We start from the raw sequence: 14,151 nt of genomic DNA, 5'->3' as shown, positions 1-14,151 counted from the left end.
ATCCAATAACCACTAATTAACACAGCACTAATTCTTATATTTTGAATACTAGTTTCATTGTCCAAAGAAGCTGGCAAAGATTCTCTTTTCTATACTTTGATATGGTAGGCTGTAGCTTGTATAATATACTCCATCTATTCAAAAAACTTATTTTAGATGTATTATGTAATACTTTACCATAAGCAAGATCAATAAATAAAAAGAAATCTGAAAATATATGCTTTATTTACCAGTTTTCTAAAAAGCAAAGTCTTAAAAATTAGTCGCAAGTGACAAAACTCAAATATATTGCACAGTGTACAGAAAACATTGTTGACAAAAATATCTTGTCACAAAAAATCATATTACAACATAGCTTGGAAAAAAATTACAACTTCAGAATCTGATCTAAAAATGGAGACTTGTAATATTAAAGTTACAAGAAAATCTGTTAATACCACTCTGAAAATGCAAAAAACACTTTAACAGATGCAAGAATATGTTCCTGTATAAACACATCCACAAAATGCTCTAAGTACACCTCTGTCTCTCTCTGCCCCACGTCTCAGTTTCACTAAGTTACAGGTACAAGACAGTCATTGAAAAAATAAACAAAGGAGAAAAGTATGCTAATGACAAAGAAGCTCCCAAAGTAGATGGGAAGTCCCTGAAAATTATTTTCACATTTAGAATGCACTCTTACTTAAAGCTTTATTTTCCAAAAACCTTGCCCAGATATAACCAATATTTTCACATGTAGCAACCAATACATGTAATATGCTGGTGTATCTCTGTACTGTTCCATTTATATCTAAAATACCTAAAACATTGGATTTTATAAGACACACCCAAAATTAGTGTTTCTTGTCTGAATTCCTGTTTATGCAGAGGTAAGCTTGATCTCATTCTACTGTTAAAACAGAAGCATAAGACAGTGCTGGTCAGTATTTTATATAACATTAAGATGAAATGGTTACTGATCAAGTTGTAATTCTACCAGCCTTACAAATTCTCTGAACTATTTAAACCAGACAACGCTGTACTCCAGGGCACAGAATTTTTTCATAAACTGCCACACAACTACCAGTGATCTCTGTAGGTTAATTTCCCCTAACCCACCCCTTTTTAAACTGTCAGGATAATTTTTGCATGTCAAACAGAAAAAAAAAAGTTTTGAAAATGGAAAATAATCTTAAACCTAAATGAGTGAAAATGCATTAGGTGGAGCATATTAAGTGAAAATATATTTAAAAGTTATGTTCCAATTTTATCACACCTGAATTGCTCTATACATTTACCACCCCAAGTTTGGTGACATACCACCCCAAGTGCAAGACAACTTGGTTCTAACTATCCTCTGGTAAAACAATTATTAGCAAAATCACCCATCTTTTCTTTTTGCCATTGTCAATCTGCAACAATTGACTATATTTTCACTTAATGTATTAAAAAAAAATTAGGTCATTTAGACTCTAGAGGCACTAACACAAAACCCTAGAAAGTAAAGGACTTCTGTCCGGTTAGCTTCAGTTCATTCAACTCAAATATGAAGTCGTTACTTTTCTCAAAACTTCTTCTGTGTGTAATAATTATCCTGAAAGGAACAATCTCTTATCTGTTCCCAAGGTTAATGTTTATTTAGGTAGAACAGAAAAGCTGATGGCCAACTTCATGAAGGAACAAGACTGAAGGAATAGTACATATTAGCTGCAAACTTTCCAGTCAGTGCTGCCCAGATGCATCTTCTCTGCAGTTCAGTCTTTCTAACTGATAAGCTTGCAGGTATCCTGGACACAAGTTTTCAAAAGGTAATTTGTCAGTGTAACAAGCAGTCCATAATGCTTCAATGCTCGCTAAAATACGAGACTTAAAAAAAACAAACAAACAAAAAACAAAAAAAGTTGTCAACCCTCACATTTAATACATTCATAACACTTTTTAATATATGTCCTCCTAGAAATTACATGATGAGATGTGGTTGCTTGTAATAAGCTATTAAAAGTATTTCCAGCATCTAATTATAATAAACTGGAACAAGAGGACTGGATAGATTAATTGGAGTAAGGGCAAGAATTGTGAATCAAATTATTTGCAAATTGGAATGTTTCTCCATAATGTTGGAGTAATTACAAAAAAAAATAAATAAAGAGCGACTCCAAGATGTTAACTAGGTTTAAAGAGTTGTTTAGAAATTACAAGAACAATACAATGCATCATTACTAAGAGTTGAAGAAAAAATAAATTAAGCACTAGTGTATTGTGCAACATTCGTTAGTCTACCAATTCAGTAGGCTGTCATGAAACCTTTTACCATTCAAAGAATAAAATAAGAGGCATTCTGATGTGAAAGAGAATTTATATATAAAAAGAAAGTTTTTTTTGTTATTTTTTACATAAATAGCACACCAACTTCAACAATGTCCTTTCTGAGGAGGGAAGGGAATGCCTCTATTCAAAGAGATTCCTTCACAAATGACTTTTCTAGAACAAAAAATCCATTTGTTTTATAAACCAGGTTCATTTCACTAGAAACAAGGTTCCAAACCTTTAAGACCTGCCAATGCAACATCAGGGCTTGAAGCAGCTTTTCTAAAATGTCAAAGGTTATGTTTGTTCTTCATTGGCTTGAGTTAAGGCAGACAAATTGTTTTCTCCAATGTTTTCAATCATTTCATTAAGTTCCATTTCATGGATTTCTTCATCGTATGATGTGTTAAACCTGCTCTGTAGGTTGTCCTCACAGTAGATACACTCCTTGAAAAGAGAAAGAGTCTCTCATAAGACATTAATAATTCCAGCTCTTACACCCAACCTCATGCCTATCACAGATGTTATCCCAAGTTATTAGTATAATTACTAACAAACAGTAAGGAACCACATGTATTATGGCAAAAATAGCTGGGACATTTTTCAGCATATGACCCAATGGCTTTAATGATTCATTTTCATCTGAACACAGGAATCAGGACAAAGACTTCTAGAAGGTATTATGCCATAAGCCATTTCAGACTTGAAAATGCTGAGTGAATTTTAATAATTTCCTTTTAAATCTCCGTTTTAACAACTGACTATCGGTGCAGTGTAAAAACACAGATGTGGTGTGTTCATGCCTGTTATTTCCACTTGCAGACTAGCAGTTACCAGCTACAGTTTCCATTAATAATATCACAGCCCTATTACTATTTAGACTGAAATTTCACTATGATTCCACTAGGAATCCACTGCCATTCTATCCGCACCTGCTCAAGGGACTCACTGATTTATTACTGATCATGACAGGAATGAGTATTTAGGATAAATCTGAAAGAAGGAACAGTAGACTAACAGATCAATACAGTTAGGGTGCTATATGCATAAGGTGTAGTGTAGAAGACCATATGCAGATGTTTACTGAAGAAACTGATCAGCAGATAGACAAAGCCGACAGCAATAAAAGTACTGGAGAAGAGCATAGAAAAGTAGATTTGTGATAAGCCTTGAAAATAGAGGTGGAAAGTCTGAACAGGACACACTAGGGAAAAAAAAAGCGTAAAGCCAGTGAGTGCTTAATTAACTCAGAAGGTGCATTTCAAGTGGGTTGTAGTAGCAAGTTTTAATAGTCTTGTCTGGATGTAACAAGTGTAGATGGCATTCATTATTGAGTCTGCTTGAGACAGATATGGCTGGTCATGGGTACTAGCGGTTATTTCTGCCCACCAGGGATACTACCTATTTTCCCTAGATGCAGTGAAGGCTGGAGTAGACATTTTGAGTCTGCTTAGTTACAATTGTCTAGATTCTTAGGAGACCTGACTGTCTGAAACAAATCAGGATAAAAAGCAGCATGAGGTTAGGACACTCAAATGAAAACAGAGGGGATGAAGACTACATTTGCAGGTGAGGAACCAAAGTTTGCTTTATTGTTTACAAGGGTTTGTACTCAATTTAATTTACAGCTGCATCTGTACTGTTCCTCTTGATGCTCTATAATCCCCCGGAGTCTGTGATGGCATGTTTTCAGGCCACGTGAAGAATAAATCAGACAGATGCCAAGGGCAGAAGGAGAGTTCCAAACACTCCATAAAACTCCAAATGGCTCTTGACCAAGGCAACCTTGGTCCTTGGACAGATTCAGAGAGAATACCAGATAAACCCTCTGTCAGAACTGATGCCTTTCCCTTGACAACTTGAAGGGTTTCTGCTGACTGATCCTATGCAGTGGAGGTTCTCTGCTTAGAAAAAGCTGAGACACGGCTTGTTTTCCCCCCGCAGGTGGTTGGGGTGTAGGGTCCCAAAGATAATGGAGCAACTCAAGTATTTTAGTGACCGCTGGGCTAAATCTGTTTTTATGTTAAAAAGGTAAAGATGTCTGCATGGGGAGGGAGAAGGGGTAAAAGTATTATTTTCTAGATGGTAGTATTTTAATGAAGCTCCAAGTAAATTATAAGCTCTGCTCTAGCTGGCACCAAGGATGTGCTTAGGAGTGTTACGGTGCTAGAAGCTGAGAATACAAAGAACACCTCACTACCGAGGACAACAGCGGCAATGCAAGCAGAGCAGTCACTGTTAAGTTGCCCCATACAATAAACTTTGGTGATGAGAATTGACATGGGCAACTGTACTGTTGTTACTAATATTCCAACTGCAAGAGCTACACCAGTGGCACCAAGTACACCATGGCAAGTATACTGAAGGGTTTGTACCAGGTGCAACACAAAGCTCCCGAGACAATGCTGCTGCTCCAAGGGCCTCAGAAGGACCCATTCTGAGCCATGAAGTATCCTTTGATAGGATGAAGTGATCTCTGCTCCCTTCTCGGTCTTGGGGAAAGTGACCTATATTTCTGCCCTTTAGAGATGTTGTGTTCTTTCCTGAGTCTCTAGAATTACTTTCCCTTTTTTGCTGGTTTCATCTGACACCAACTAAACAAAAGAGAATCTAGAAAGCTGGAGCTGAGCCCAATTCACAAAGGGGAAGACTGTTCAAGACCAGTAAGGCCTTTTGTCTCTCTCTCTGAGGCCCATGATAGATGTTTAATTTAAGACATGATGGCAGGATGTATGATTTTGGGATCAGGGATTAGATCCCAACTACACCTTGCTTGCTGGTGCAGCAGGAGCCCACGATCCCATGCACAAGCAAGATAAAACCAATCAGCTAAATGTCATTTGGGGCTAGGAGCCAAATGGTCCCCAACCCCACCTGACAATCAGTTCAGTGCATGGGGAGCCCAGCATCAGGCTGCAACAGGTTAGTGCTAGGTTTCCTATGTACTGGGAGCTATAAAGCCATGTGTGCCACCCAGTTGTATATGAAGAGTTGTATAAATCTCATGTGCCACCCTGGTGCATCTCCCTGTGTACCAGGACCTGTCAAAAGCTATGCTAGCTGCTCAGTTGGGTGGCACACAGGGTTTATGCAGCTGCTAGTGCAAGTGGACCCCAGCACTGGGATGTGGCAGCTTGATGCCGGGCTCCCCATACACCAAGACCTGTCAAAAACCAGTGTGCCACTCAGCTGGGTGACATATGGAGTTTTGACAGGTCCCAAGCACATGTTCAATTTGAGGCATACTACAAATAAGCCACAAAGTTATTCCTCATGTAATGTATGAGATAACTTTGTGGCTCATTTACTCCATTATTATACTTTAAATCAAGTTGCACATGTAGCTGGTCTGAAATGTAATGTGTGTCAAGGGCCTGAGAAAGCTCTCAGTCACTTTAGGAAAGTCTCTCTCTCTCACCTTCATTGTGTTATAGAAAGCAAAATGGGAGACAGTCGAGGGAATGTCCCCATCCTAAGGAGAAGGCACACCTCAAAACATCAGTTAGTTGCATCTTGAATGGAGCACATTTTGAACCCAACGATCTTTATTTCAGCCATAAGAATTAAAAAGACAGCTAATAATCATACAAGGCTGAAGATTTAGTGGAGTATGTTAATTATGTTTGAACAGTCATAAAAAAGGAAGTGTTGGGTTGTCCAATACAAGAGCACCAGACATTACTGAAGAGAAAGAAAAAAAATCTAAATCACAGATGGAAAAAATAAAAGACCTGAAAGATGGCTGGGCCCCACACTGTATTAGGATATAGTCGTGGGTAGGTGCAGGTGAGGCCTCAATGGACATGACTGGCCAAAAGAATCCAGTCTTGCACACATGTATGCAAAGCACCTCAACGATTATTCAGAGGCATGCACCTATCACAGTTGATTTTTTCTTTTTTACAGAATACTTGTTAGATACCTTTATCAAAACTGTCTAGAAATAAAAAGTCATCCTTGACTAATAACAGACCATTACAAAAAGAGACACGAAAGTAGCTAATAAATAATGCAGCTGCTGGCTCAATAGTGCTTTATATATAGTGTTTTATATAAGATGTGCATTACACTTGTGCCCCAAGAAGTACAAACAGCCTCCAATTTTTCCCCAGCTGCAATTCAAGTTATTTTCCTCATCTGTTAGCCCTTTTAAGTTTGTCCCCTTTAACTGCAGAAGGGATGGACTGAAGAACAAACACACCCAGATCATTCCCAGACACATCAGGTAGGAAGTAATTCAGTGGAAGGCTTTTGAAGCTAGAATCTACTCATTCAAGTTTTTCTTGAAAGTGTATGAACTGAAGGGGTCTCTTTTTAAAAAAAGGATGATAAATGATCTTGGCTGGAGATCTGACATGAGAAGAACATATACACGTTTCTAATATCAGTAATTAATGTTATGGACAGAATTTCAGTTAGTTCATTCTAAGTGTATTGCAATGAAACTTCCAAATTAAACTTGCAATGTACAGTAGGTGTCAAACTTTAATTGTGACATGAATTTAAAAGCATCAAGAACAAATAATTCAAATAATGGAAGACCATTAGGTATTATTAAAGCAATATTAATTCATTTAAAACTTACTGAGTTAGAAACTGCTTTTGGAAGTCCACCCTTCTGGATCCATGGATGAACCTCAATAAGTTCCTTTTTTTGTTCTTCTGTAAACTTTGGTTGGAACTTCTGCATTTGCTTTAGCTTCTGTCTGTCCTCTTTTAAAACAGCTTCGACATTTCTAAAATGAAGTTGATACAGAAATTAAAATGAGACTGAGTCTTTATTATCCTCAAATTTATCTAGTTTGTACAGGCAAAATAACTTAGAAAAAACACAAGATGTAAGGCATTAATTTTGTTGTGGAATCCACATCAAACTTGAAATGAGAGCTGGAAAAATATCATGGTTGTGACAGAACCTTTCCACATTTGCAGAAAGCACCAATACCTCTGATAATTGGTGGACCTCTATTTTTCCAATGAGCACCCATGAAGACAGTTATTCTGATGCATGCATCAGCAAAACGGGCAAGAACTTCCATTTCATGCTGCTGCTGTTTCTTATGAAAGCTCTATGCAGTAGCCACTGCATATGTTTAAAGTATTCACAAGGGAGAATTACTTTAGACAAAGGCTGAATACGCGTGATAGGTAGGGCAACCATATTAAATTTTGAAGGAAATCCAGGACAGAGTAAGGAAATGTAGGACAGGGACACCCCCCACCCCGCAAACCCTGTGGGGCTCCCAGGAGACCTGAAGGCTGGGTGGGGTGGGCCAACGCGGAGGCCTATGGTCAGGCTCCATCCCCCGCATGTAGAGACTGGACCCGGCTGGGAGTGGCCCCTGTGCGGCATGCCCCAGGCTTTACCATTCTGCACTGCACGGCCACATGACACCTCCCCCTACTGCTGGCAGCTGCCCTGGGCTGCCACATGCATCCCTAGCCTCAGCAGTAGCAGGGCACGAGGCTGCCAGCAGCCATCCCACACAGATGCCCAAGCCCCAGGCCTGGCCACTTCCCACCCCAGGCAGGTGGAGCAGCCTCCAACCATTGCTAAGGAGGAGACAGGCCAGGCATATGTGGGCAGGGTAATGTCACCAATCCAGGACTTTTGCTTTGGTTTTAGCCAACCAGCCAGGATGCTGTCATGGCCTATGAAATCCAGGACTGTCCTGTCTGAACTGGGATGTATGTTCACCCTAATGATATGGGTTAGAATATTACAAAAGGAAACCTGCTCCCCTATGAATGGCAGAAGGAGTGTGCAACTCCAGGATCTGAATGGGCTGAGACAGAAAACACTGTTCCTTATAGAGGCCAAAGTGTGCCCCCTTGACTGAGGAGTGCTCAAGTTTAAAATTAAATGTTTACTAGCCATATGTCACTGCAGAAAATGAAACAAAGCAGGGTCTGGGACCACCACTCCAGCAACCATCCAAATGTACTTCTTCATCTAGCAGCTAGAATTGCAACAGGTTGGCACCTCACCAGGGTATGGCACTTTCCCTTTCCCTTAGTCTTTTCTGTCAACCTCTGACACTGTGACTAACACAAGCTATTCAGTGACACAACACTAAAACAAGGAAGTCTTGCACCTGTTTCTACTCTTAGCAATTCTAGGTATATTTACTTACATTACATTAACAGGGAGCATCCATCCAAAGCTATACAAAATTCAGAAAAGCCAAGGTACTTTTTAGCTCAGGACAGTATTACTACATCTAGGGTAACAGGGAGAACCCGCAAGTCATTACTGTATGTACTATCCACCTCATTTTTCCTACCAGCACTTCCATGAGAGTTCTTTTTCATGTTTTGAAAAATTGTTTTCTTCCGTTTCAGAAATAATTTTTTTGCTTATTGCAAGTCCGTCAATACCAGTATTTCTTACAAAAAGCCTGCTTTTTTCAAAACTTCATACTAGGTTCCTTAATAATATAGGCTGACAAAACAGCAAGATAAAAATGTACACCAGTGATTTTGATGAAGGTTTTACACCTTGCTTGTGGGTCCTTAATTCTTTGGGCTTTGAGAAGGGCAAGAGACACCAGCAAGTTACAATCAGGCAAGAGACTGAGAAAGATGATGGAATGTGAATGGGAAGTCGTGGGCAAGAGCCTACTAGAGTATAGGGACCTGCCCAGACTTCCCAGCACAGTATTCCAGGCACTCTGACTGGCAAAGGTCTGCCAGTCAGAGGGCAGGATTTACAAAACACACACACTTAGCAATTAATACATATCCATCTTTCATATCACTTACTCTAGTTAGCAGAAGAAACAATAGAAAAGGCTACATGTTGGAAAGCAGAATGCTACTACCACCTTGTCTGTTCCAGGTCAAGAAAATTACTGAAATAGCAATCTATACATTTATCCCCATAACACCTATGCAGCTTACGAAAGGAGTGAGACTTACCGGGATGGTATCTGGTATGTCATCATAACAGCATCATCTGTATTAGGCATCAGTAGCCAGATAGGATCCTGAAGGACATATTTAATGAAATGCTCGTTTTCTTCCATTTCTGTTGTCTTTTTTGTTCTATGATGATTTTCCGAAGAGTCAATACTCCCAAAGTATTTGCTGGTATGACTTGTTTCACTACTGCCTTTAAAAATAAAACGTAACTTTATTATAAAGGTCAAATATTTCATATAAAATTATCTGTTTGAGCCTTGTTTGTTTGTGTTTTATATTCAGTGTATATGCATGATGGAAGTATGTGGCAGAATATAGTTTCTCAACCTGTGGTACGCATACCTCTGGGGGTACGTGAGACAGGTTGGGGTATGCAGGTAACCCAACACTCTCTCGCCCTCTTTTCTTCTCTTGCCCCTTCCTTCTCTCAAAACTATGGCAAAAAATTTAAAATTCTCCAGTAATAATTTGGTGTGCAGCACTGGGTTCAACTCTCCTAGCTCTGGCCAACACCACTTCTAGCCCAGGTACATACTTGAGTTGTGCACCCCTGGTGTAAAAGGTGGCAACCCTACCGACACCAAATCAGACATCTGTCATATCACGGCCTAATATACACAGCCCTTCTTCCAACATATAGCACATGTTAGTCTGTAAGTATAAAGTCCCCTGGAAAATTGAGTGTTGGGGTACTTATTAAAATTTTCAGAAGTTAGGGGGTACTTGCTACTTAAAAGGTTGAAAAACACTGTGGTAAAACACTTGGACAACCATTTAGACTGGTTCTAACATTTAACCTGTTAGAAATGAAACTTTCCAACATACAGCTATTACTACTAAATATCAAAAAGGAACTCTGGAATAAAAGAAAATTAATTAAACCATTTGAAATAGGATTGTGAAAGAAGATTATTTTAAACATAAAGTTTATGAATGAGCAAAGGATGTGTCCTAGAATTTTTCTAAAACTTAGATCTGGAGCTTAAAATTATGTTTAAAAGAATCAAGGCTTCTTAAACTGTTTTCTAAAAGGAAACAAAGACGACATACTCATTTATCTGTCAAAATTGCTTATACCCTCCTAACACCTTACAGTCCCAATGCAACTAAAAAAGCATATGCAAATTACCACAGATGTAACTACAAGAAAGATAAATAGTAACCTCTGAATCAAAGACTGACATTCTTAAACAAGGAATAAGATTATGTTTATAAACCTTTTAAGTAGCCAAGACTAAATAGAAGATTTTCCTGTAAAACTTTTGAGCTCAAAGTGATAGCCACAACGATATCTTGTGCACCATCCCCCATGAGACATTAGCAGGCAAATTACATTCACCACTGGTAAATGTTACCTGTTCTACTCCCTGAAATCCCGCAGCCATTAGATCCAGATCCTAACGATTCAGCAGCTGCTGACACACCACTACCCGATGAAGCTGAACCAGTGCCTGAACATGCATCCTCTTGAAGTAAAATGTCAAGCAAGTCACTTGACATAGAGAGCGCATCACTGTTCTGAGCTTCCATTAGAGATTCCACCTGGGGATGGAATAAGGTGCATTCAAAACTTATTTATGTTAAAGTGGTGATAGACATAACTTCTTTATATAATATGAGTAAATTCAGCTAAGTCAGAGGAAAAAGGAAAGTCTGTACAATATATGACAAGACTAACTGGTATGCTAAACTGAAGGTGGTAGAAATAGACTGTTCAGATTGGCCAGTAAACTTTTAATCTAATAACTCATTTAGATTTGAAGTTTTATTTTAAAAACAGTCAGCGGAGGAAGGTGTGTTAGTGGATCAGTACTGATGGACTTCATTGTGAAGAAACCTGAGCCTTTGTCTGCAGTATCTAGAATTCACTGGTATGGGAATGACTTTGGAATCTTCTCTACTGTGAAGTATCTACAAAATTAACATTTGCTGTAAGAGCTAATTACATTGTTGGTTATACTGAGTGAATAGAAACATCTGGTGAAGTATGCTGTTACCCATTAAAACTCATGCCTCTCTGGACCAGTTAGTCTAAGTCCCCAGGCATATATTACATTTATAGCATGCTTAACACATTGCCATAAATAGCAACATGCCGCATGTTTGGCCAACTTTTGGCCCCATAAAGTGGCAAACCCAGTCACAAAGATACTCCACATAAAACATATCTTTGTGACTAGTTTGTATGGTGCCATACATTGAATTGTATGGCATGCCTCATGAAATATTCAGCTGACGATCTGCATCACCACTTATTCTAGACCTGGGGCTGCCCAAGTCTGGGATTTTGAAGTGCCCCGTGGGGGTTAGCTCTGGGGCTCGCTGTAACCTGATACTTCAAAGCATCCCAGCTGGTAGCTAGCTTTCATGGCACAGCTAGGATTAGTCCCCAATCCAGAAAGAAGTATCATATGTCCTGCCACGCATGTGTGGCATGGCAGGACCTGCAATTGTTGGGATCGAGGAATCAGATCCCATCGCACCATTATTTTATTTGAAGGTCTTCTGGAGGCCTATAAAATTCTATCCTGCCCTTTGAGTAGAAGAGGATGATAAATAGCTTGCTTGCAACTGCTTTAGAGGAGGAGTTTTATTTGTATAACCACTTTTATATTGATTTCTAAATCAACTTAGATTCAGCAGTGAAAAACTTAAGAGTAGACTACCCAAAAGGTTTATAAAAAAGGAGGCTAAAAAAAACACATGTGGCTGGGCAAAAAAAACTGCTGCTAGACAAAGTATTGTCATGAGCTATTTCCGGTAACATAATTAGACTTCTATGAAGTACTATCTACCTATCTTCCTTAAGAAGAGTACTTCAGTAATGATTTCCTAGGAGCCACAACAAAATTATACTTGGTAGGTTTTGAAAAACATGGCAGCTTATCGTTTTCAGAAGTTCAGAGAGGTTAGAAAAACTTAACATGAAAGCAAACAATTACTGATGTTTTGCTCGTAAGTCGTATACTGTAAGATTTTTTTTACCCTAATATCAGCATGACTGACAATGACTTTCAACTGAAAAGTTTCCCTAAAGGTATAGCCCAATTGGAAAGGTGTTGCTGTACTACACTTCAGGGATCCTTGAAGATTTAACCTTTCAACAGAAGATATTAAAATAGGGACATTATCTACTATAGCATAGAAACTGTTCTTCTTTGCAGAAATTTGTCCCATCAGCTAACAGCAGTGCTAAATCAGACATGTATTTGGCTTTTACTTTCTGCATCGAATCAGTCATATTTAATGTTTAGGTTCTTAGATGTAACAGTACTAAACTGGTAATGCCAAGTGGCAAACCTATGGAGATGGAGTCAGGGACTTATGTGTAAGCACCAGTGCATTTTAGAAAAATATAAATAAATCACAATTCCTAATTCTAGGGAATCATTCATATTAACTACTAAGTTAAGTGCACTAGATATTTAATGACTCACTAGATTTTATAAAGTGAATACATATATCTTACATATTTATGACTTCACACACACAAATACACTGTTCTGCACACAGTCTGTACATGTTTAAGGCTTAACAAATGACCATACTGTTTCAGTATTAGCCAACCTGTGCTGTAGGAGCCTGTATATCCTACATTATTCGAAAGGCTTTTTCTTCAGATTTTAAATTCGCTGAGCCAATACCTGCTCAATTCTCAAAATTTGAAGAACCTGAGGTAAAGGAAAAATTGGCTGACAGTCCATGCATTACCAAAACCTGTATCAATGCATTCTTAATTGTTGTCAGTTAACTATAGTTTAGATTTTAACATTACAGAAAACTATTATTTTAAAATGCTTTTTCCCTAGTCCAGTTTGATATTCTCCCAATGTACTTTAAAGCTTTTAACCAAAATGTTATATTTTATTTTAAGTTGTTAAAAAAATTCTTAGAACCTTTCTAGTGCTTTTGAACAGGCCAGTATTTTGTGTTAACTTTAATCAAATAAAATGAATTGGTTTTGAGGTCAACATATGTTTTTAAGCTTCCAATTCTAAACTCTATATAGTTAAATGTAATTCTGAGAAAGTAAGATGCCATGGAACAAGAACACATGCTATTTCTATCTAGTATAAAAACACATTTAAGGTTTTCCTTCTTTCCTCAGGAAGGACTGGGTTTAAAGTTTATTATGCTAGAACTTGGTGAAGTTCAAATTTAATAACTTAAAGTTATAGGTCAATCTATTAAGTCAATATAGCCTCTTTAATTTCTAAAGCAAAAGATGCAAAAAAAAAAAAGTTAAATGGCAGTTGGGAAAATGATAACAAATTTTAATCTCTTCAAGATGCCCTGGACTACATTTTTCACTTACAGGTAAAGAACCCTTTCTGCTGCACTCCTCCGTTGACATGGTTTTGCTTGTGGCAGCTCCTTCAATCAAGGCTCCATTTAAGCCAGAAGCAGTACCACTTTCAGCAGTTTTGGTGATTTCTTCTAATTGCAGAAGATTTAGCTGTAGAGGAGAACTACATCTCGACTGAAACAAAGGGGGCGAGGCTTGATCTCGTGGGCCAAGAGACTGCGGAGTGGAGGAACGAGACTGCTCATTTCGTGATTCCACGACAGGAACTTTTTCACTTTCTGCTGGTGGACTATAATGGAATGACTGTGGTGGAAAATATGTCTGTTGGGGGAGAGAGTTGGGAGCAGCAAACGGAGGCTGAGGGGGAAACATTGATGGTGAAGAGAGAGTGGGATGGGCAGGAAAACTAGGCTGGCCATGATAAAGTGTCTGTGGCAAATTGTTGTTCATTTGAGGGTATACATAGTTGGGGAGCACTAGTGCTACAACTGGTGTCACAAGAGGTGCAGAAAACTGTGATGTTTGCATGGGACAACTACTGCCAGTGTCTGGTAATTCATTAAAACCTGCGAGGGATGTCTCAGGACATGGTGGCACAGTTCCTGATGTTGGAAAAACTGGAAGTGGGTAAGCAGGCA

The 14,151-nt window shown here is 38.6% G+C and overlaps 1 protein-coding gene across 1 annotated transcript in view; it reads right to left on the bottom strand.

The window, feature by feature from the left end:
* Nucleotides 1-222: 222 nt before the first annotated feature.
* Nucleotides 223-14,151, bottom strand: part of LOC102372737 (period circadian protein homolog 2-like) — a 73,482-nt gene continuing 59,553 nt past the window's right edge. The window contains 5 exon segments of the mRNA XM_006028077.3: nt 223-2,733; nt 6,872-7,022; nt 9,205-9,397; nt 10,563-10,749; nt 13,523-14,151. The exon segment at nt 13,523-14,151 is cut by the window's right edge and continues 31 nt beyond it. Of these exon segments, the coding sequence (XP_006028139.1) occupies nt 2,584-2,733; nt 6,872-7,022; nt 9,205-9,397; nt 10,563-10,749; nt 13,523-14,151 (1,310 nt within the window). The 3' untranslated portion in view covers nt 223-2,583.

The sequence above is a fragment of the Alligator sinensis genome, unplaced genomic scaffold, assembly GCF_000455745.1.
Source record: "Alligator sinensis unplaced genomic scaffold, ASM45574v1 scaffold572_1, whole genome shotgun sequence".
Taxonomy (NCBI): Eukaryota; Metazoa; Chordata; order Crocodylia; family Alligatoridae; genus Alligator; species Alligator sinensis.
The sequence above is the reverse complement of the archived record's forward strand: the minus strand, read 5'-3'. Positions and strand labels throughout refer to the sequence as shown.